Genomic DNA, 24,034 nt, shown 5'->3' on the forward strand with positions numbered 1-24,034 from the left:
TCAAAGCAGGATGGATTCAGATTGGCTGTCAGTTTTTATTGTTCACCAGCTGGGGAGAAAAAATCGTTGAAAGTGATTCCAGTGATATCGTCTCTGTGCTATTATGCCTTGTGGACTAGAGTGGCTATTCTTTTACACTGAGAATTTTTTTTAATGCTATATCTTTATTGCTATAGTTATCGTCATTGTTGTGAACGGACCTTGTTTTTTAAACTGGGGTCTGCAAAATGGTATTGGGGGGGGGTCTGTGCAAAATTCAGTGTTGTTATTGTTAATTGAAACTAAGGCTGTTTCTCAATTCCAAGAACGGACTTGCGTTCTCGTGGAGACCGGTCTTGCCAGGCTACTTTGAAAGAACGTACTCGGAAGGACGCGAGGACACAGAACGCATCCTTGTGAGAATTGAGATGTGCTGTGATCTTGTTGCTCAACTGACCGCCCCAGCATATTATAAGTAGCAGCCAATGCACTATAAATACAACATAACATCACAAACAAATCTCATAAACCATTAAAACATTTATTGCATATTATTATAGACATTATTTTCATATAATCTTTATCGTTTTATTTTACCGTATATATTTGTGAAAATTAGCATTTATGTTTAATGTTACTTATGCTTTGTCAATGTTAAGATTCTTTATAATATGCCAATTAAAATACTGCAGGCTTTCTCCAGGTCTTTATCACTTTATTAAAATGAAGCAAAACAAAATGACAAATGTTTACTTTCACGAGACGTCTCATATTTGTGAGCTTGTTGCAGGAATCTCTTAAGTGAGAACAAGAAATGTAAAGCTTACAGGCTTCCGTACGTCGTCAATTCGAACACATGCGAGTATTTCATGCATCTTCTGTACTTGCGTTCTTGAGTTTTGGAATTGATGAAGTAGTACGAGAACACGAGGATGCAAGATCGCTTAAGAACGCATATTGAGAAACGGCCTAAAACTATTAAAGCATGTTTTTGTTAATTGAAATGAAAACTAATATATATATATATATATATATATATATATATATATATATACACAGTGGGTACGGAAAGTATTCAAACCCCCTTAAATTTTTCACTCTGTTATATTGAAGCCATTTGCTAAAATCATTTAAGTTCTTTTTTTTTCTCATTAATGTACACACAGCACCCCATATTGACAGAAAAACACAGAATTGTTGACATTTTTGCAGATTTATTTAGAAAGAAAAACTGAAATATCACACGGTCCTAAGTATTCAGACCCTTTGCTCAGTATTTAGTAGAAGCACCCTTTTGATCTATTACAGCCATGAGTCTTTTTGGGAAAGATGCAACAAGTTTTTCACTCCTGGATTTGGGGATCCTCTGCCATTCCTCCTTGCAGATCCTCTCCAGTTCTGTCTGGTTGGATGGTAAATGTTGGTGGACAGCCATTTTCAGGTCACTCCAGAGATGCTCAATTGGGTTTAAGTCAGGGCTCTGGCTGGGCCATTCAAGAACAGTCATGGAGTTGTTGTGAAGCCACTCCTTCGTTATTTTAGTTGTGTGCTTAGGGTCATTGTCTTGTTGGAAGGTGAACCTTCGGCCCAGTCTGAGGTCTTGAGCACTCTGGAGAAGATTTTCGTCCAGGATATCCCGGTACTTGGCCGCATTCATCTTTCCCTCGATTGCAACCAGTCGTCCGGTCTCTGCAGCTGAAAACCACCCCCACAGCTTGATGCTGCCACCACCATGCTTCACTGTTGGGACTGTATTGGACAGGTGATGAGCTGTGACTGGTTTTCTCCACACATACCGCTTAGAATTAAGGCCAAAAAGTTCTATCTTGGTCTCATCAGACCAGAGAATCTTATTTCTCACCATCTTGGAGTCCTTCGGGTGTTTTTTAGCAAACTCCATGCAGGCTTTCATGTGTCTTGCACTGAGGAGAGGCCACTCTGCCATAAAGCCCCGACTGGTGGAGGGCTGCAGTGATGGTTGACTTTCTACAACTTTCTCCCATCTCCCGACTGCATCTCTGGAGCTCAGCCACAGTGATCTTTGGGTTCTTCTTGACCTCTCTCACCAAGGCTCTTCTCCGCCGATAGCTCCGTTTGGCCGAACAGCCAGCTCTAGGAAAGGTTCTGGTCGTCCCAAACGTCTTCCATTTAAGGATTATGGAGGCCACTGTGCTCTTAGGAACCTCAAGTGCAGCAGAATTTTTTTTGTAACCTTGGCCAGATCTGTGCCTTGCCACAATTCTGTCTCTGAGCTCTTCAGGTAGTTCCTTTGACCTCATGATTCTCATTTGCTCTGACATGCACTGTGAGCTGTAAGGTCTTATATAGACAGGTGTATGGCTTTCCTAATCAAGTCCAATCAGTATAATCAAACACAGCTGGACTTAAATGAAGGTGTAGAACCATCTCAAGGATGATCAGAAGAAATGGACAGCACCTGAGTGTCACTGCAAAGGGTTTGAATACTTAGGCCTAGTCCACACGTACACAGGTATTTTTATAACCAGAGTTTTTCCTCCTCCGTTTTTAAAAAACAATCACGTCCACACAAGCCAGGTTTAAAAAAAATCTCCGTCCACATGAAAACGCAAAACCGCGCTATGATTGGCTGCCTGATTTCCACGGCACCGATGCACTGAGGGATGCCATGGGCTCAGTGAAACCCTTCTACAAATTTACTTTGGACTCAGTGACAGGTACCTGTACACAGGGCAGGGGCAGGGCCCAAGTGGACTGAAGCTTCACACACTTGCCTTACTATGTTGTATTATTGCATTCTGGCGCCTCTGTTCTGCAATACAATGAGACGACTGCGCATGTATCTGTATACATGTGATAAGCGCTGTTAGCAGAGTTATTAAAAGCTACGTCCGCCATTGCGTAGACTCCACTCATGTAAACAAAAGCGATAACGGCGCACAAACTGACGTCAAACAAAGGAGAGAACGGCGCACACTTAACAAGCCGAAATCTCCGGTTTCACCATCTACACGACAACGCTGCAACCGGAGTTTCTAAAAAACGTCACCCTGGACGGAGTTTTCATAAGAGTCCGATTTCAGTAACCGGATACTGCGTTTGCGTTTGGACGAACGGCCAAACCGCGTAGAAAAAGCTGCGATTTTGAAAATACCCGTGTTCGTGTGGACAGGGCCTTAGGACCATGAGATATTTCCATTTTTCTTTTCTAATAAATCTGCAAAAATATCAACAATTCTGTGTTTTTCTGTCAATATGGGGTGCTGTGTGTACATTAATGAGAAAAAAAATAACTTAAATGATTTTAGCAAATGGCTGCAATATAACAAAGAGGGAAATAACTGAATACTGAAAGAACTGAATACTTTCCGTACCCACTGTATATATACATATTAGTTAAAAAGCTTATACTTAAAAAAACGTAAATAGAAATTGAGAAAAGAAAACTGAAATCAAATAAGTTTTAAGTTAAAGTACTAAAATGACTAAAACTGAAATAAAATAAACTAAAGCTAAATAGAAATGTTAAACAACACAAAAACTAATCAAAATGACAAAGCATGTTATAATTGATAAAAAACTAACCTAAAATAAAAAAAATCTAAAAATTATAGCTAATTAAAATATTTTATAAATACTGTAATACTATATAAATAATACTAAAACAGCACTAGACAAATTTCAGAGTAACAAAAAAAGTGCTTTATATATTTTCTTTATTGTTTGTTAAAAGCACTACATTTTATAAATACATTATTGATCTTTATTTTGAATTCTGTTGAATTAATGCCAATATTTTCCAGATAATAAATTATTTTGACTTTAGTACAATAACAATATGAAAGTTTGTTTATCATGTAACGTATATTATGTTAATCATATTAATACCATTTTTTTTTTTTCAGTCTTAAAATATTTAGCTGCCTTTATATTATGAGAAAGGGGTCATTTGCAAGAGAATCATGTCCTTATTATTGAAATGTATACCGTTACCAAGATGGACACCAACTGAATTGACTTGCCTTCAAGAGACTTTGCTGTGATTCATTGATATCATGCAACCCCCCTGTTTCAGCAGTGTCACTTGTAGCTCAAAAATGATCCACTTCTATTTCAATATGTTTCTGTGAGCTATTATTTTGTGATCTTTGGAGTCATTTATAATTTGCCTCATAATACGTTTTTGCATTTGGCCCTATGGTGTAGTTGGCGAGGCCCTTGTGCATGGTGCCTAACATTCCAGGAATTCCCGGTCCTCCACTAGGGGGCAGCAGCAGCGGTTCGTCTTCACCCTCCGGTTATAACCTCCACACTGAGGCGAAGATGGTGAGGGCAAACTTTGATTTCTTTCTATGCCAGCCTGTGGATCTTTATGCAAAACAATGGCATGCATAGCTTTCTCTTAGTGTTCCTATGTTGAAAGTCTTTATCCAGCACGTCACATGGGTGATAGTTTTCACAACAAACAAACACTGGCTGTTGAAACAAAGCAGCTCTGTCAGTAACAGTCTGTATTTCAAGTGCACTTGTTATCCTGGGATATGCAAAAAATACACATTTTCATTACAGACTAGTTGGTGGGTGGTTTGAAGACTAGTCTGTCTGTATAATTGGGCTGATTTAGCATCCACCAGACACGTTTATTATGGGACATTCACTTAAGATTTGAAAAAATCTACATGAACATCCTGACCCCTAGAAATAAAATGCAGAAGTTCACACATTTATTTCCCTTCAGTCACATGGTTTCTCTCAGTGCTTGATGAATTATGGTTCAGTTTTATGAAATGACTTCTTTTACCATTCCACATGAAAGAGGAATAAAATTGAGTGTTGCGGCTGTAACAGCTGTCTATAATTAGACCGAATGCCATCTTGTGCCACATTACCCTGGTGTGTTTGTTGTTATTCTTAGAGGTTGAAGGCAGCATTATCTCAGCAGACGGCCGCAGCTCAGGGTTGTCTTGGTATGGCGATGGGGTCTAGTGCGATGGTTCCTCAGAGGGTTGAGCAAAGCCAGCTGCTGGTCCAGCATCCAGACGCCCCATCCCCTGCTCAGCCGCAGGTATAGCACGTTTTCACACTCGAATTGTCAGAACTGCAAACATTATATGTACTTGTGTTGACACTCAACCAACATTTTGCAACATTTCTCTGTATCAATTTCAGTACCATAGCAAAAACTTTTGTAACTATTTTATTTGTTTATTTATTTAAATATTTGAAAATTTATAATATTGAATAAATGAAATTAGCTAATGGTAAATGCTAAGTAAATAATACATTAAAACATTAGCATGTTACCTTCAAATATTGTTCAGTTAAGTAAATATTAAGTAAATATAAAGTTAGTTATAAAATGAAAAACAAAGATACACATTACATTTAACAGAACAAGTGACAGATTTACACCGATTAGGCATAACATTATGACCACCTTCCTAATATTGTGCTGGTCTCCCTTTTGCTGCCAAAACAGTCCTGACCCGTTGAGGCATGGACTCCTCAAGACCCCTGAAAGTGTGCCGTGTTATCTGGCACCAAGATGTTAGCAGCAGATCCTTTAAGTTGAGAGGTGGGGCATCCATAGATCAGACTTGTTTGTTCAGCACATCTCACAGATGCTCGATTGGATTGAGATCTGGGGAATTTGGAGGCCAAGTCAACACCTCAAACTCGTTGTTGCCCACCAGGCCACCTTCTTTCATTGCTCCGTGGTCCAGTTCTGATGCTCACTGTTGGCACTTTCGGCGGTGGACAAGGGTCAGCTTGGGCACCCTGACTGCTCTGTGGCTATGCAGCCCCATACGCAACAAACTGCTATGCACTGTGTATTCTGACACCTTTCTATCAGATCCAGCATTAACTTCTTGAGCAATTTGAGCTACAGTAGCTGGTCTGTTTGATCGAACTACACGGGCCAGTGTTCACTCCCCACGTGCATCAATGTGCCTTGGCTGCCCATGACCCTGTCGCCGGTTCACCACTGTCCCTTCCTTGGACCACTTTTGATAGATACATGGCGACTGCAGACCGGGAACACCCCATAAGAGCTGCAGTTTTGGAGATGCTCTGACCCAGTCATCTAGCCATCACAATTTTTCCTGCTTCTAACACATCAACTTTGAGGACAAATGTTCACTTGCTACCTAATATGTCCCACTTACTAAAAGGTGTTGTGATGAAGAGATAATCAGTGTTATTCACTTCACCTGTCATAATGATATGCCTGATCGGTGTATTTTGTCATATCAGATTTTTTTGTCCCATCCGCTGCTCTGGTTATCACTATGCCACTCGTCGAAATTTCAGATTCAGTCCCGTATTTTAATATGGTTGTCACACTTGAAAAATAAATATTTTATAAAAATTATTAATGGGTTATATACCGAAACCAAGTAAAGTTATAGACAGAAACCATGCAATCAACACTGCAAAAACACGTAAAAATAGAATCCTAGATTAGAATTCCACCAGAATGGTTCACGCTTTGGAGCCAGAGCCTGTTTTTGGCCAGGTGAACTGAAACCTGTGACATCCTGGACATGTGTTTCCAAAGACTTGAGGGACAAATGGTGTTGTTTACCTGACCATAACCAGTCTAAAGTAAAACTGGTTATTTGTGTAGACATTGCGGTACTTCTGTTTTGATGTTCTAGCGTACTGGCAGCTCACCTAAAATCCCGGTCCTCTGATCTGTCCTTTTTGGAGATATATTGAAATTAAAACTGTTGATTCACTTGCTCTCTCACACTCTGAGTCTCTCTCGTGCGTGCAGTTTTATATATTTAGAGCAATGTAGTGCAGCGAGACTGCCATAGACCGCGTCAGCATTTCTCTGCCCTATGGTCCCCGGCTCCGTGTGAGACCAGCAAGTTTTAGGGCCGGAGTTGAACCGATCTTTCTGGCCAGGATCTTTCTGCAGTGGAAATGCACGGAATAGTCTGAGAACTAACACAGGCCGGAAACCCACAACCATGTCAGTGGAAAAGGGATAACAGAGTGCTTACACACATTTGCATGGGAGCGTTTGAAAGCAGAGCATCATGTTTGTCAGGGAGCATCTTTCACTTTGCTGCGGCATTAAGCAGTAAACATCTCTGTTTACTCTGCCCTGCTGTGTTCAGGTGTCACCCGCTCAACCCACCGGGGGTCGCAGGCGGAGGACGACTGATGACGACCCTGATGAGAGAAGGCAGCGCTTCCTTGAGCGGAACCGAGCAGCAGCTTCTCGGTGCAGACAGAAACGCAAGCTGTGGGTCAACTCTCTGGAGAAGAAGGCTGAGGAGCTCACGTCCATCAACGTCTCGCTGTCGGTTAGTGTGCATGAAAAAATTCTTTGACTTGTAATTTGATCTAAAATGTGTATGAGCACTGAAGTATTGCTTATAGCAACTTGAGAAATGTGTTAGAAGTAGTTCCTCTATGTTCTTCTAAAGTTAACAGTATGAATATTTCTGTAAGCAATGCATGCATATACATTTTCTTATACAAGATGCATGCAACCAGAGCATACTGTGTGGGATACCGTATCCCACAATGCAATGCGTTTGTCCATAACTTCTATTTAAAGAGTCAAGACTGAACTGAAAGATACATTTTGTTTGCACAAAATTACACAAAAAGATAACTTTCTCACTTAATGTAAATAGGTTATGAGGTTATACTGTTTAACATACTGGTTTTAGAAATATTTTCAATTTCTTTTATATCTTTGCATATACTGCACTATTGCTAGTATCTCATCCCAAACATAGCATATTTTATTTTTATTATTCTTATTTTATTTATTCCTTTTTCACAATTATTATTTTTGCTATTGCTATAATAAAATAATAATAACAGTATTATTAATAATATATATTTTATTTTATAAGAATCTTTTTTTTATTTATATATTTATGTGCATATATGCATTTATTTATTATATTGTTTTTGTTTTGTTTTATTATATTTATTATAAATATTTCAAATTAACTATCAATAATAACAATGTTAATATTATTTTATTTTTAATCATTTTTTTATTTATTATAAAATGTAACATTTTTATTGATATATTTTTTTAATTTTTATTTTCTCATAACTGCCTTACTTACTTGACTTACTTTTACTTTATTTTTTTAATTATTATTACTGTTTTTCATTGCTTTTGTTGTGTGCATTAATGGTTTGGCATTGTTGTATGTACTTTAAAATTGAGTAGATACAAATATGTTTGCAAGTTTGTGTCCAAGTGTGATGTTCACACTTTGTTTTTGCTTATTTGTATGTGTACAAGAACGAGGTGTCTCATCTGCGAAACGAAGTTGCTCATCTAAAGCAGTTACTTTTAGCTCATAAAGACTGCCCCGTCACCAACCTCCAGAAGAAAGCCGCCTACTTGGGTGAGTGGAGCTTGAGTTGAGTTTCTTTCGCTTGCATCTGCATGATCTAATCTGAATTTGTTTGCCTCTCAGGAGAGGAGCACCACATGAAAGAGACGTCAGAGCCCACGGGCTCCCCGGCACAGGTCATTCAGCACAGCTCTCTGGCCCACAGCCCCTCGTCCACAGTTGGGCCCAATGGCCTGAGCTCCCGTGCTGCGGCTGAGGCGGTGGCCATGTCGGTGCTGGCAGGGATGGGCAGCCAGCGAGGGGAGAGCGGTGGCCCATCGCATGTCATCATGACCACACAGTCCCACCAGTCCAGCAGATGATGAGAGCAGCTAACAGTCTGCCTGGGACTCTCCACATCCCGGGAGAGGGGCAGATCTGTACACATAGAGAGAGACGGAAGGAGATTGTTGTTCACTTTGCCATAGACTATGGGGGCTGGACTCCAAACCGTGTTCTCCTTTGCATCCTCTGTAACTCCTGCTCCTTCCTTCAACTTCCTCCTGCTCCTCCACTGGCTGTAGGACTGCAAAGCACTTCCTGTCATTAAATGTATCCCCATAGACATATGCACATACACACGCTGCAATAAAGACATTGCCTGAATTGTGACGGTGCACTCGGTGTATGTGTACATGTGCTGTATTGCACATCGACTCACACACACGCAGGCTGCGTCTCAAATTTGTGACGATGCAATACTTTATATATTCTTATATATATGTATTAGTATGTGTGTGTGTGTGTTTGAGAGAAACATGAGGCTTTAACGTTCTGTACGATCTTTTACCTTGCTATTCTAGAGTTTTTTTAGTTTTCAGGTGGCCACCCTCGCTCATCTTACCTCATTTTTATCCTGTTATATACGTTTATAATCGACGTGTGCATGTGTGCTTCTCGTGTGGGTGTACAGTGATGCACAACGGAAAATAGCAGTTTGTGAAGGACTGATACACTAAGACTGCCTTGTTAGCATGTAACCTTTTTGCTATATATAAACTGTATTGTATTGGCACATTGCATTCAGTTTGGGCTACAGAACCTCATAGTTGTCGTTTGTTTGGTCCTATCTTTGTTTTCTTGTGTACGACAAACTCAGAAACCGCAAATAGCTTACTGTCCGAGGTCATGACGTATGATTCATTGTAATCAGGACCCTTGCGCAGTCCACTGTCTTGAGAAGTCGATGCAACGCCTTTCCAAAGTTAGCCATTTTCTTTCCCTGCGATCACAATGTTCTAAATTCAACTAGATTAAGTTAAGTTGGCCGTAGGCTCCTAAAGTAGTCTTAGACTTTTTTTTGCCCCATCTTTTTCTTTTTTTATTGTTATTATCTAACTTTCATAACTCATGAGATAAACCCTGCTTCTGTGTTTATTGAATCCCATTTCTGCTACATAAAAAAATATATCAGATAAAATGTAAATTATGTGATAAAAAGTCAAATGTATGTCATAGAAGTCATAATTATTATAAAAGATAAAAAGTCACAATTATGAGAAGTCATACTTATGACAAAACGTAGAACTTGCGATTTAAAATGTTACATTTTGTCATAGTTCTGATTTACCAGAGCATTTTTTTATGTGGTGGAAATTTCCATAATTCTCTGCTGACGTTTACAGTAATACAGCCCTAGTGCCTCTATGCCCTCCCGTTCAGTCACTTTCACGACGACCAGACTGTTAAAAGTTGACATCCCGATGCTTTGTAACACTATTTGTTTCTCTGCTCGCTTATTCACACACAAACATGCACAGTCCCTGCTACAAATTTAAAGAGGCAAGGATTCTGCCTTATGAATCACACGAGTGCCTCTTTATAGGTTAACCTCACACCGTGTCGCTATTGTATTCAGGCATCTGTCAGGAGATGTTAAAAGCTTTATCTGTATCATCAGTCCTAATGAATTAACAATAATGCCTTTAATAGTTTCTAAACAGTCAGAGAGCACTGCCCTGTATTTTATGCATATTCTATACTGCCACCTGGATATATTAGGGTGCTATTACATCTAACTAGAAGGCTGCAGGGAACAAAGAGTATGCGAATCTACTGTTTGAATGGTTTTACCTGTACCAAGATGTTTATCCAAACACATGATCTTGTCTTTTTTTTCCACAATATCAGACACTTTTCAAATTAAGGCAGCATATAAACAAGGGACTAAGATGTACTGTTGTTGCTCAGTATATGTAACTTGAATTCTCATTCATTTTCTGTCATTATTTGCAGTGCGTAATGCCGCATTAACACAATATCAGTCCGAAATGTATATAGGCCTGTCAGAATGCACTAAAAACATTTTGGGTTATTTTTCTGTTTGGTGTCTCAGAGAATGTCAGGTTTTCTTTCAAGCAGCATATCAAACTTACCACTTGACCGATATCTCATGAATGACTCCTGGTTTAAGTGTTGACCTTTGCTTTTCTGTTATGTTATGTGCTGTAGTCATTCAGCAGAACCCATATAGAGGATTGTTGACCTGAAATGAGCAGAATGGAGAATCTTTAGCTTCACTGGCACTTTTTCTAAGATTTGTTTCCCCTTTTTTTTTCATTGTACGCTGCCAGGACTAGAAATGCCTATAATAAATCTTGTTTTGTGTGTGTTGTAAGACGGAAAAGTAGAACTTTTTTTTTTTCCTCATTATCTTTTTGTTCTTCTAACACTTTGTACTCAAATATTTATAGTTATTTTAATTTGTAAAGATTAATAAGAATGCCTTGAGCCGACCCCTGTCTGATTCCCCCCTCTCACTTTAATCACTTTAAAGTTAGATCAGATTTCTGTCTTGATGGACATAATTCATAATTCCAACATAATGCACAAATAATTTATTATGGAATTATTTCATGCAAGTAAAATTGAATGCAGTTTCCCTGAAATAGTCAGACTGAACAAAACAAAAGTCCTTTAGAATAAAGGAGGCAAAAGATAAAAGGTTGTTTTAAGAGTATCTTTTATGGAAAATAGCCTCACTCCAAGTTGGACTAATGTACATATGTGTACCATATATATTTACTATTTTTCATGCATGTTGAAGTGAAATACTCTGAACACAGTGCTACAGTTTTGATTAAACAAAAAACAAAAACAAATGTCTTTAGTCTTATTTAGGCACCACAAAAGATTGTATGTACATAATATGTTTTATATAATTCTCTATAAAATTTTGTTTCAATGTAATATAATTGGCCAGTGTTTGTATTTGATTACGGAGATTTATTATTTCACTAAACTAGAGCCTATATACATACTATATTTCAAAAAGTATTGGGACACCCCTCCAAATTATTGAATTCAGGTGTTCCAATCACTTCCATGACCAAAGGTGTATCAAATCAAGCACCTATGCATGCAGACGCTTCTACAAACATTTGTGAAAGAATGGGTCACTCTCAGGAGCTCAGTGAATTCAAGCGTGGTACCGTGATTGGTTGCCACCTGTGCAATAAGTCCATTCGTGAATTTCCTCACTGCTAAATATTCCACTGTCAACTGTTAGTGGTGTTATAACAAAGTGGAAGCAATTGGGAACAACAGAAACTCAGCCATGAAGTGGTAGGCCACGTAAAATCACAGAGAGGGGTCAGCGCATGCTGAGGTGCACAGTGCGCAGACAATAGCTACAGACCTCCAAACTTTGTGTGGCCTTCAGATTAACTCAAGAACAGTGCGTAGAGAGCTTCATGGAATGGGTTTCCATGGCCGAGCAGCTGCATCCAAGCCTTACATCACCAAGTGCAATGCAAAGGGTCGGATGCAGTGGTGTAAAGCATGCCGCCACTGGACTCTAAAGCAGTGGAGACGTGTTCTCTGGAGTGACGAATCACGCTTCTCTGTCTGGCAATCCGATGGACAAGTCTGGGTTTGGCGGTTGCGAGGAGAACGGCACTTGCCTGACTGCATTGTGCCAAGTGTGAAGTTTGGTGGAGGGGGGATTATGGTGTGGGATTGTTTTTCAGGGGTTGGCCCCTTACTTCCAGTGAAAGGAACTCTTAGTGCTTCAGCATATCAAGACATTTTGGACAATTTCATGCTCCCAACTTTGTGGGAACAGTTTGGGGATGGCCAGTGCACAAAGCAAGGTCCATAAAGACATGGATGAGCGAGTTTGGTGTGGAGGAACTTGACTGGCCTGCACAGAGTCCTGACCTCAACCCGATAGAACACCTTTGGGATGAATTAGAGCGGAGACTGTGAGCCAGGCCTTCTCGTCCAACATCAGTGTCTGACCTCACAAATGCGCTTCTAGAAGAATGGTCAAAATTTCCCATAAACACACTCCTAAACCTTGTGAAAAGCCTTCCCAGTAGAGTTGAAGCTGTTATAGCTGCAAAGGGTGAGCCAACTCCATATTAAACCCTACGGATTAAGAATGGGATGTCATTAAAGTTCATGTGCATGTAAAGGCAGGCGTCCCAAAACTTTTGCCAATATAGTGTGTGCATATATATATATATATACAGCAACAGGCTTAACATTAAATAAAAATATATTTAGGGTTTATAACAAGTAATGTTTCTTCTGCACTGGAAAGTTTTTTTATGGTAAACACTGTGACAGTACAATGGTACAATAATCTATATTGATTAAGTAATACCATGGTATCCTACTACGTTTCCTACCCTACATATTTCCATATTCAAATACCATGGTATTTATATTGTCCTAAAGAATACCATAGTAACCAAACAAAGTTCAAAAAAACATGGCAGTAGCACAACACTTCTGTTGTGTTGTCGCTAGAGGGCGCTTGCGTGTCGTCTCGAGGTGTGTGTGTGTGTGTGTGTGTGTGTTTGGGGGTGTCATTGATCACACACAGGAGGTAAACGCGATCACGTGACCGCACAGTGCAGTTGGTGAGTTCTCACAGCATGGCGGAAGGAGTAGTTGTCCGGATGGATTGTTACTCACCTTTTTATTCATGTCTTCTGTCTTGACGGGAGGATTTTTGCCTTTCGAAGCGCATTTCTTCACACTTATAAGAACTTAAGCGTATTCTCACAACAATGGCAGACCGCGGTGTGGATTTGGCTGCTCTACCGAAAGAGGTTAGAGAGCAGTTGGCGGAGTTGGAGCTCGAGCTGTCTGAAGGTAAGAGATGGAGTTAATCACCTCAATCTTAATAATGTTAATGATATTAACCTAATATTTAAATCCCACGGCCGTGTGACGCTATAACAGACACGTAACAGTTATATACTCTCAAGCAGACAGTGTCTACTGCTTTTTGTTGGTGTTTGAAGGTCCCCAGTTTCCCCTCAGATCATTTTTGAAAGAGGCTGTGTCTCAAAAACTAGCGAGCTGCCCTACCTAGACAGATTGTCTGGATGCCCAAAATGCCGTTTCTAACGTTCCGAGAGCGCCTCTGATGCCCAGACATGCTGTCTAGGTAGGCAGCTCACTAGGTGTGGGATGAAATTAGGATTGTCCACCATCAAATATGCTTTTAATCTCGTGTAAAAGAAAGAACCGAGCGTGATTGAGAACTAGAAGAGCAGTGTCGCTGAATCCGGCCGTTGATTTCACCTCAAGAGAGTGAGACTATTGTTTGTTCAGTGAGCTAGACCTCAAAGAAAAGAGAGCCCTTGACAGTTCAGCTAGACACAATACCTCAGTACAGAGACTGTCAGTAAGGTAGATCGAGTTCATTTCGTTTTGGATGTTGATTTATGTATGGTACGATCGCCGTTGTTCCCAAAGCCCTTTGTTTTCATATTGATGTTGTTAAAGGGACACCACTTTTTGCTGTCAGTGTGTGTCTGTTTCCTTGATGCGAAACTCAATGGCAGCATTGGTCCATTTTTGCTGTACTTTAGGTTCCTGAGGTCCTGTTAGCACACAGACATCTGTCAAACACACCTTCTCTGTAGACACTTCCTCTCACCCTTTACTCATTATTATAAAATGGTGATTATCCAACCATAGTTTTTCTTGTTAACTATATTTGCTGTGAAGAAGCATTTTTCCACTACACTATGGGTTATACAGACCCTTTGCAGGACTACATTATCACATAATATATTGCTTATTATCATTTACTACTTTAGTACATTCAGATTTATATATATTCTTTAGTTCATTCAGTTTTATATATAGATTATAAATAGTTCTACATATCTCTATCGCTAATCTCCCACAGTACCTTTCAGTCAGACCCCTGACACTTGACTGGACATTCCTGCAATACATTTGATGAAAGAAAATACCATATCGTTATATACAATATAGTGTTCCTGAGATGCAAACAAATTTTTTTTGTCTGTAAAAAATATGACAATTTTCTTTCAAGATTTGATGAATAGAAAGTTCAAAAGAACAGCATTAATTTGAAATAAATATCTTTATCTTTACTGTCACTTTTGGTCTGTTTAATGTATCCTTGTTGATTGAAAGTATTAATTTCTTTCAAAAAACTGTCCCTAAACTTTTGAATGGTAGTGTATGCTTTTATTTATTGTTATAAAGTGGGCTGTCTGAATACTCTATTCTGATTGGCTGGAAGGTGTGCACAATATAACTGTTTAATGCACAGGTAGTTCAAAGTCAATTTAATCACTGTTCTATATTAAAGGGATAGTTCACCCAAAAATTACAATTATCCCATAATTTACTCACCCTCAAGCCTTCCTAGGTGTATATGAGTATGACATTCTTCTTTCAGACGAATACAATCGTTATATAAAAAGTTATATATATATATATATATATATATATATATATATATATATATATATATATATATATATATATATATATATATATATATATATATATATATATATATATATATATATATATATAAAAAAAGTTATATAAAAAAAATGTCCTGGCTCTTCCAAGCGTTATAATGGCAGTGAATGGCAGCCAAAAATTTGAAGCCCAAAAAAGTGGATCTATCCATTGTAAAAGTAATCCACACGGCTCTGTGGGGTTTATAAAATCCTTCTGAAGTGAATCTATGGGTTTGTGTAAGAAAAATATCCATATTTAAAACTTTATAAAGTAAAATATGTAGCTTCCGCCTGACCACCTTCCATATTCAACTTATGATGAAAGTGTAACGCCTCTCGGAGTTTAATCCGCTAGCGCTACATCCGACGTCATTGTCACACTAGTTACACTTTTTCCATAAGTTGAATATGGAAGGCGGTCTGGCAGAAGCTAGATATTTTACTTTATGGACAGATGCAGGTAATTCACACACTCCTCTCTACGCACTACTTTATCTCTGTGTCTGATTCAAAGCGGACAGAATGCTACATCTAAGCCATAACTGGTGAACATACAGAGTGAATAACCATAACTTTTCCCTTCCAGTCGAATATTGTGCTGCAATCATCAGTTTTAAGCTGTCAATGCTCGCAAATGACTGGTGTAAGTGGGATAATCCACTCCACAGAGGTTCTTTTCCTCCATGTTGTGCATTAAAATTGTTTAATGCACAGCTAGCATTGGATTATCCCTTAATATTTTTGAGACCATATATGGCACCATATTGAGTGTTATTGTATCTTAAAGAGGCCTTTTTGTGCTGGTGTGACCAATATGATATTATTATATTTACTTTTTTCACATTTTATTTTATTTTTTACAATATTATTTGGTTAATAATAATATAAATGGTAGTAAAAAATAGTGTTTTTTGTGTGATAGATCAGCCATTTCATTCACATGGTTCAGAAGTTCATTCAATGTTCATGACATCGCAGCTATGGTGTTTCATGCACCGTCATGCATCTTTAAGCATCTTCTCACCGCCGTGTCATCCGTTTGTGAAAGACAGTGCCGTTCTACTCATTCACTATGTCAGAGAGCACTATGTGGGGGAGATGTGTCAGTTTTCAGCTTAGTAATAGTGTTACACAACTGGAAGCATTTAGTGTGTGGGCCACACTCTCAAACAGCTTGTTGATGTGTGCAGCGCCAGGCTGCTTATCAAGAAAACCAGCCATAGACACTGTAACCGGAGTAACACAACATTTTATGACCGTATGATGATATACTATAAATTATGACCATATAATTACTGATGACCGTTGAGCCACGTTTTTTGTTGTCATCCAGCCAGCCACACTATAAAATGTCTGCTGAGTGAAAAGAACGTAATGGAATATTTTACCCGAAAAATGAAAGTTTACTCGACCTCTTGTCAGAGCAAGAACTCACCCTCATGACATGAGGGTGAGTAAATCATTCTCATTTTTGGGTGACCTATCTTTTACCACTGTTTTGCATGTGATCTAGAGGTCTGTGACTTTTGAGAGTGTGTGAAAATAACATGAAAGCTCTTGCAACTGTGTGTTTAGTGTAAGGGTTTTAGTGCCCTTGGGGCAGATGAGTGATCCTGGAGTGTTTGGTCAATTGGAGGGCGGTTGCAGGCTCCCTCACCCCCTCCTCCCATAGGAGCAGCTGCCAGCCTCGGCTGTTGCCTCCCCAGTAGCGCGTCACACTCCTGTCCTTGCTCTCCTCTGCTTGCGCCATCTCTCTTTCCCTCTCTTTCTAGTTCTTGGGCTGACTAGTTCTTGCAGGTATGACTCAAATGAATCACCACTCCCTAACCAATCAAAATGCACCTTTAATTCTGCACAAGCACTTAAATCATCTTATTTATACCAGTCCTAAGTTGTATGTCCATATCTGATTGTGTGTGCTCAATTTTACATTCAAATGACTTTTTCCAACATGCTCTCTTAAAGGGATAGTTCACCCAAAATCTCTCATGTCATTCCAAACATAAGACTTTCATTCATTCTTGAACCACATTTCTTCCCTCCATTGAAAGTCTGTTCACCCAAATCTCTCACGGAAAAAAAAAAAACGTTCATAAAGCGATTAGAAAGGAAGTCCAGACAAATCATGCTTGGGCTTCCATTTGACCAAATGTGAGTGCTGTATGTACGTTTGCTGTTTATATGTGAATAAAAGGCTAAATTAAATCTGTTCATCATATAAAGTGATTGTTTCTCTTCCGACGACTTGGATTAAACCCCTTGATTCATAAAATGGATTTCTTTAACGATAAATGGGTGAATGGACTTCAGATCGCACAGATTTCTTTAAACATATCTTAATGTGTGTTCAGAAAATGAAAGAAAGTCTTATAGGTTTGGGAGGATGTGTGACCATGACAATTTTTATTTTTGGGTGAACTAACCCTTTAAGGTTAATCTTTTAAAAATGCTAATAATTAAATTGAATAATAATCTTCAGTAATTTTTTTAATTAATGTGCATTGTTCATACTGTACATTGTAATATTGTGATGCCTACATTTATTTGTAGAATTTAAAATAATAGATTTTAAGTTTTTAGTATTTTTCTTTGTAATGTATTTAGAAAAAATTGTCACACCTGGCCATTTTTTGGTAATCAGCAATAACATGAAAATAATGAATGGCTTATCCTTGTTATTGGCTAGAATTGCAGTGTCCCTAATCTCCCAATTGTTTGTTCAGCGACTAGTTGACCATTATGACCTGTCCTGCTCCTAAAACCCATTTCCCCTCGACCACTTGAAACGCATATCAGGGATTCCATGGTCATGAACAACCTGTAAATATAAAGAAACTTTCCAGACTTTAAATGTATTTTATTCAAGTTTTGATTTTCTCTAAAATATTGCTTTGGCTACATATAGAGTAAAACCTGCCTGCAAGTCAGCATTTAGTCTGTCCACTAACGTCTTATTATAACCATTTGTACACTAACAAATAGCTATAAATGTTTAAATCATCAATCTCTAGAATGATTTTAAATAAATCTTGAATGTCTGGACAAATCCTGGAAAAGTCCTGGAAATGCACTAGTCTGAAACTGTGGAAAACCTCTCTGATTTCCTGTTTAAAAGGTGTCTGTGCTGTTGCCATGTCTTGTCTTTAATTCCGGATCCATGCGTGCTTTCCACAAGGGCACATATTGACCTTGGTGGGTAGAAATATTTCCCATTACCATGCTCTGCTGGGGCTTTTTACAGTGAAAAGAGTCTGTCCAAATTATCTCCTACATAATGACCCAATTCTGCAGGATTGTAGTGATCAGAGTAACAATAAGCACCATTGAGCCGATCTGGACTATGGTGGTTCTGATCTGAACTGGCATTTGAGGCTTTCAACTGAAACCTTTGTGTCCCAAATGAGCAACTCTGAGAGAGGAGACATGGACACAGTCTGCGAGAGAGAGAGAGAGAGAGAGAGAGAGAGAGAGAGAGAGAGAGAGAGTGTGCATGTGTGTGTGTGTGTGTGCTCACATCCACTTCCTGCGTTCAACAACCGTGATAATAAATCTAAACAAAAATAACACCTTGTGAGACTCTAATTATAATTCTTCTGTCTAGTAGTGCTTTCTTGCACCTTGTAATAAACTAATGCTGTCATCTGTGAGTCATATAAAGGGTTGCAGGAAGTCGAGTGCAACCTGCATCTGATCTTGAATGTGTGCCACTCTTTGTCTAACCAGCTTAACGTGGAATTGAACTCGAACAATAAAACAAAATCATTCAAGCTCTTGGTGACGTTGTTCAGAAGATCTTAGCACTGTAATCTCTTCTAAATAGTGTATTGTTGTTCTTAAGAACAAAGGAAATTAGCCTGCTATGCTACCCTGCATTCTGAGCAGCATGGACGGCTCCCATTCCATGCCATCTTACTTAAATTACTCAAGTTACTTGAGGGGGAGTTCTTTTAAAATGCAGGATTGTTAGTGCCCTCCGTGGACGGCTGTGATGTGGAGCTAATGCGTGTAGTTTGTTTGTATTGATTGCTGTTATGAAGAGGGTTGAGTTCAGGCTGTCAGCAGTATGGAGACTCAATGCTTTACTGCCACCATCCTAATGGAGGGGGTGCGTTATTGCTAGAGCCTTCCTATCTAGGGCACAGAATGACCGAACATGGACTGAACCCCGTTCATTTGTGCTTGAGTCATTCTCTCTTTTTGTCCTTCTCGGTTAATCTGTCCTCTGACCATTAAGGGAAGCCACAGACATCTATTTTTGTCATAAAGTTGTTCCCCTTTTTCTTCTGTTGTTTTCCTATTAAATTGATTCAAGCGCGACTGGGAAATGTTGTTTTCTGCTGATCACGAAAACAGTCAAATCATGTTTAAGTTAAAATTAGAGGGGGGAAATTATAAAGAAAATAAAGCCTTTTTTGCATTATAACATTTTCATAACAATTAAAGGCACAATATGTAAGATTTTTGGATTAAAATATCCAAAAACCACTAGAACAATGTTATATATTTTGTTGACTTGTGTACTTGCATTATCCCAAATGTTTCCAAGAATGTTTAAATCCAGAGAAATAAGCCATTTTAATCAGGGCAAGGACCGTGCGTCGCCTATCAATGACATCATACCCGCGTTACCCTCGATTTACGGTTTTATATTGTAAAAAAACTATGGAAACACCAGACACTTTAATAGCCTATATTATGTATTTTATTAGACAGGAGAGCAACTGTTTGGATACTTTCATCAACAAAAAACTAATCATTATTATATAGCTCAACACAGTTAGTCTTATTGTTTAAATCTTGTCTCGTGTTCAAATCCCATGCCTTTTTCCGTAAATTGAATACAGAAGACGGTCCGCCGGAAGCTAGAAATTTTACTTTATAAAGTTTTAAATATGGATATTTTTCCTTCCACAAACGCATCGCTTCGCTTCAGAAGGCCTTTATTAACCCCCCAGAGCCGTGTGGAGCAGTTATGATGGATATAGATGCACTTTTATGGACTTCAAAAACAGAGCAACATTCACACTGCAATTATAAAGGACATTTTTAAACATAACTCTGATTGTGTTCGTCTGAAAGAAGAATGTCATATACACCTAGGATGGCTTGAGGGTGAGTAAATCATGGGCTAATTTGGGCTAATAATGGGCTAATAATAACTATCCCTTTAAGACTTGCACTGATCCAATTAATTGGAACACTTCTTTCTTTCTCAACTCTGTATACGTTCACTAAAATATTTTTGACCATTCAAAAACGCAATAATCCGCAAAAGAGAAGTCCGAGTCTGGCAGCGTGAGCACGTCCCGCGCCACGCTTTGTCTCATGTAAGCATGTTTCTGTTGCGCATATATATATATATGACTGTTCTGCTTCCATTGTTTAGTGAACGGTGGAAGCAGAGCTCTGCACACACATCCTGTCACACATCGATGCAAATTAAGAAATACTGCTCTTATAAGAGTGCTGTCCTTAAAGTACCGGTACTAATAAAATTTTATATACTGGGTTATCGCCATTCTAAACACCACAAGAAACATTTCACACTTGTAATTTAGAAGCATGGTTAGCACTGCTTTTGCAGAGATGGGCACTCGAGTTAGTGACTCGGACTCGTCCTGAAATGACTTGACCAAAAGGACTTAAGTCTTTAATTCATATCGTAAATAAAGAATTTTTGCTTTAGAGCTGCAATTTACGATAATTTTTTCTGTCGACTAATCTAACGATTATTTTCCGGATTAATCTGATGATTCTTTTTTACTGATTATTGTATTTCAAAGAGGGTAGTGAATTTGTATATTATTTTAACATGAAATCAATGAATGATGACAATATTAATTGTATTTCAGGAAGGGTAGTGTACTTAAGCCATTTTATAATGAAATATATGAACACAAGAAGCTTTTTAAACATTATGTATAATGATACTATTCATCATAAAATGTATACAGAGTAGGCCTAATTAGGAAAAGTTGTTTACTATAATAGTTGAGTATGATTTACTTATTGATTTGTGTCAATAGTAAACAAAAATGCATTTGTATTTGTATCTGCAAAAGGTTCACATACAGGAGCTTTCAGCATAGTTTTAATGTATAACTAGTCGTCTACTTTGAAGATATAGCCTACATGTGCATAAACAATGACTAAAGCTGCCAGAAGTTTTTGCCCAAACTTCAAAGACACATTAAAATTATTAAAACTAGAGGCATATCTTAACTTTAATGTTACTTTAATCATGTAAACTACCTATATACAGCATGTTATTATGCATGTGTTTGGGACAGAGCGGAACCAGGTCGCATTAACAGGAGATATATGCAGCCCATAATAAATAAAAGCACGAGACGTACTGGGGTCGGAGAAGAACACCGGAAAATGTGACCGAATGGACAATATTCGTCTGTATTTGCAATACACGCGCCACGGTTCAGCTGCGCGAGACGAACACTGGCAGTGTGAAAGCCCAACGGGCGCGCGCGGCTCCCGCTCTCCATGCGCACAGCTTCTGCTCTGCCACCGCGTGCAGTGTGAAACCGGCGTTACAGAGCGAACAAAGCAGTTTTATTCGGCTTCTGTTTAAAGTACTCCCACACTTTTGGTCTGGCTTTATATGATAAATGAACATTTTCACTATGCCTGGGAGCAGAAGCCACCATTATTCTAGATCTTCTGTTCTATTCTAGAACGTAAATAATGTGACGCCGACGCGTTGACGCTTTTCACGCATGTCGACGTATTTTCGTAGTCGACGTCATCGATGGCGTCGTTGCAGCCCTAATCTGCTTCACATATACGTGACGTGGTAGATCGGACCCTTGTCATAGAATTTGATTACGTATGTCCGTGGATTCGCGCGTAAACTCCAAAATGTCATAAGAGTCCCATGAAATATGACAGGATCCATTGTGCCATATGTTCTCCCATTTGAATTCATTACCATGTCAGATCGGCTAGATGCAATGAATGTGTGGAAAAAAATTAATGACACCGGAACGACAACATCAAAATTGATTAGACATCGCATCCACAAAGGTTAGTAACATTAACTCACACAGCTAGCGGTTATACTGTTGTATAGCTGCATGGCTCTTTTGAATTGCCAGCCTGTTAAAACATGAATAAAATCTAATCTTTAAACCTAGCACTACTAGGTTTTACTTTTTACTTTTATCAATCTTTTCCTAGTACATGCTGCTTTTCTCCCTCTTAATGTGTCTACGATAGAGAGATATATAAATATGTTAATCCATTTATTACTTAAAGCGCATATTTTAACGTATCACAATCAGCATGCATACTGTTTTCTATTGACTTAAAACAACTAGAAACATTCGGAGGATTGATATTTTCTGATAATAACAACGCTATATAGCAAACGTGACTGCCGCCATTCTTGTTTCCACTCGGCGACTGTTTGAAAAATTACTATTACTCATCTTGTTTCAAGACATGAAATGACTTGAGACTCGACTCGGACTCGTGAGACTCTGACTCAAGTGATAAAGACTTCAGACTTGACTCAGACTCTAGCTTAAAGACTTCAGTCTTTATTTATGTGTTCATCCAATCAATGACACTGACTCCACAAAATGCAAATAAGAAAATTAACCCAGGGTATAGGCATGTACAATGTGAAACGTCAGTTTATGAATGCCCAGGATTAATTGTTAACCCCGGGTAAATTATGAGCGATGTGAAACGTGAAGCATGATAACCCAGCATTCAGTTTACCCGGGGTTTAGAATAACCCAGGGTTAAACAATCAAGTGTGAAAAGCCCTCTCTTTTATTTACTCAGTACTGACAGACAATTTTTTCATTACTGTAATCAGAATTTGTGGGAAAATATGCTTCTTCATTAAAATAATGTCATTGCAAAAAAAAAAAAATAGGCCTAATTTTCTTTATGCAAATAATTTTTTTTTCCTTTTGACTTTGGAATGGAAAATGACTGAAATGTACTGACATGAAGCATCATGTAAGCTCTACATTTAAAATATTAAGACATGAATTTCCATAATGCTGCTTTGAAACATCATGGGTTGTGAAAAGTGCTATTCAAATAAAAATTACTTTATTGACTTGGCAATATGGTCATTAGACTATGGGCAGTTTTTGTGTGGCTGAGACTATTTGCGTACTGATGTACCCTGACCACATGAGTAGACCGTCACAGTTCCTCATTTCTTTAAAGGACCCTTTGTTACACATTTTGTGGAGGAAAGGTTTGTCACGTACTTGTTAGGTAAACAAACTCAGTTTTTTAGCTGACTAAAAATTGCACTTTAAACTTGGCCAAACTGTGAATTTTGATTGCATTTTATATCAAACTATTAAACCAAGTTTCATGAATTAATTTGCTATAAAGATCAAGCAAAACAAGTTTTTAAAGTATAAAACAATAGATATACAGTTCAAATGAAGGCCAAAAGTGTTGGACACTTTAAGTGTCCAAGCCCCTTTTTGTGGCCACTATATGTGACCAAGTGCTACCAAGGTTTGCATGCTTGTCAAACTTAACCTCCAATCTGTCTGCAAGAATGACCTCACGGGAATCAAACACAAAGTGCTTTCTTTGTGGGAGCATCGTATTTATACAGAGCGCTAAGCTTAGACAGATGGGACATGATCAGATGTCCAGGCTTCACACAGATTCCCTTTCCCTCAAACAAAAGCCCAGAGCCTCTTCTCCTGGTATTGGGCCCACTGGGTCTGCTCCCTCAGCGTGGGTTGTATGAGGAACCGGTCCAGGCTGCCCTTTGGCTGTGAATAGTTAATGTCGCATCGCTGTGGTCTTATAGGGTGCTGAGCCTGAATTATTAACATGCCTTCATTAAATACCATGAGGCTTTGCTTGTATCTCCATTTACTGGCACTATGTGAACCAGGGTGTGTACGGGGAAGTGCCGTCACACTACTCCATAAGTGAAAGTTAGTGTTGTGGTATAAGCGAGCT

General features: G+C 38.7%; 2 protein-coding genes across 5 annotated transcripts in view; both read left to right on the forward strand.

Moving 5' to 3' along the window:
- atf7a (activating transcription factor 7a) overlaps positions 1-11,519 on the forward strand; it is a 37,716-nt gene extending 26,197 nt beyond the window's left edge. For 2 of the 4 annotated variants that reach the window (XM_079803324.1, XM_079803323.1), the window contains 6 exons: positions 306-395; positions 4,165-4,284; positions 4,874-5,023; positions 7,086-7,274; positions 8,240-8,345; positions 8,418-11,519. In XM_079803324.1, coding sequence (XP_079659450.1) covers positions 306-395; positions 4,165-4,284; positions 4,874-5,023; positions 7,086-7,274; positions 8,240-8,345; positions 8,418-8,656 — 894 coding nt within the window. In that variant the 3' untranslated portion in view covers positions 8,657-11,519. The remainder of the gene's footprint in view (positions 1-305; positions 396-4,164; positions 4,285-4,873; positions 5,024-7,085; positions 7,275-8,239; positions 8,346-8,417) is intronic. The other 2 variants (XM_079803326.1, XM_079803325.1) reach the window with 1 other exon arrangement.
- Positions 11,520-13,184: 1,665 nt separating this feature from the next.
- The window catches only part of dip2ba (disco-interacting protein 2 homolog Ba), a 57,431-nt gene continuing 46,581 nt past the window's right edge, over positions 13,185-24,034 (forward strand). Inside the window, exon 1 of the mRNA XM_079803322.1 lies at positions 13,185-13,433. Within this exon, the coding sequence (XP_079659448.1) occupies positions 13,349-13,433 (85 nt within the window). The 5' untranslated portion in view covers positions 13,185-13,348. The remainder of the gene's footprint in view (positions 13,434-24,034) is intronic.

This window comes from Gobio gobio (assembly GCF_949357685.1).
Source record: "Gobio gobio genome assembly, chromosome: 21".
Taxonomy (NCBI): Eukaryota; Metazoa; Chordata; class Actinopteri; order Cypriniformes; family Gobionidae; genus Gobio; species Gobio gobio.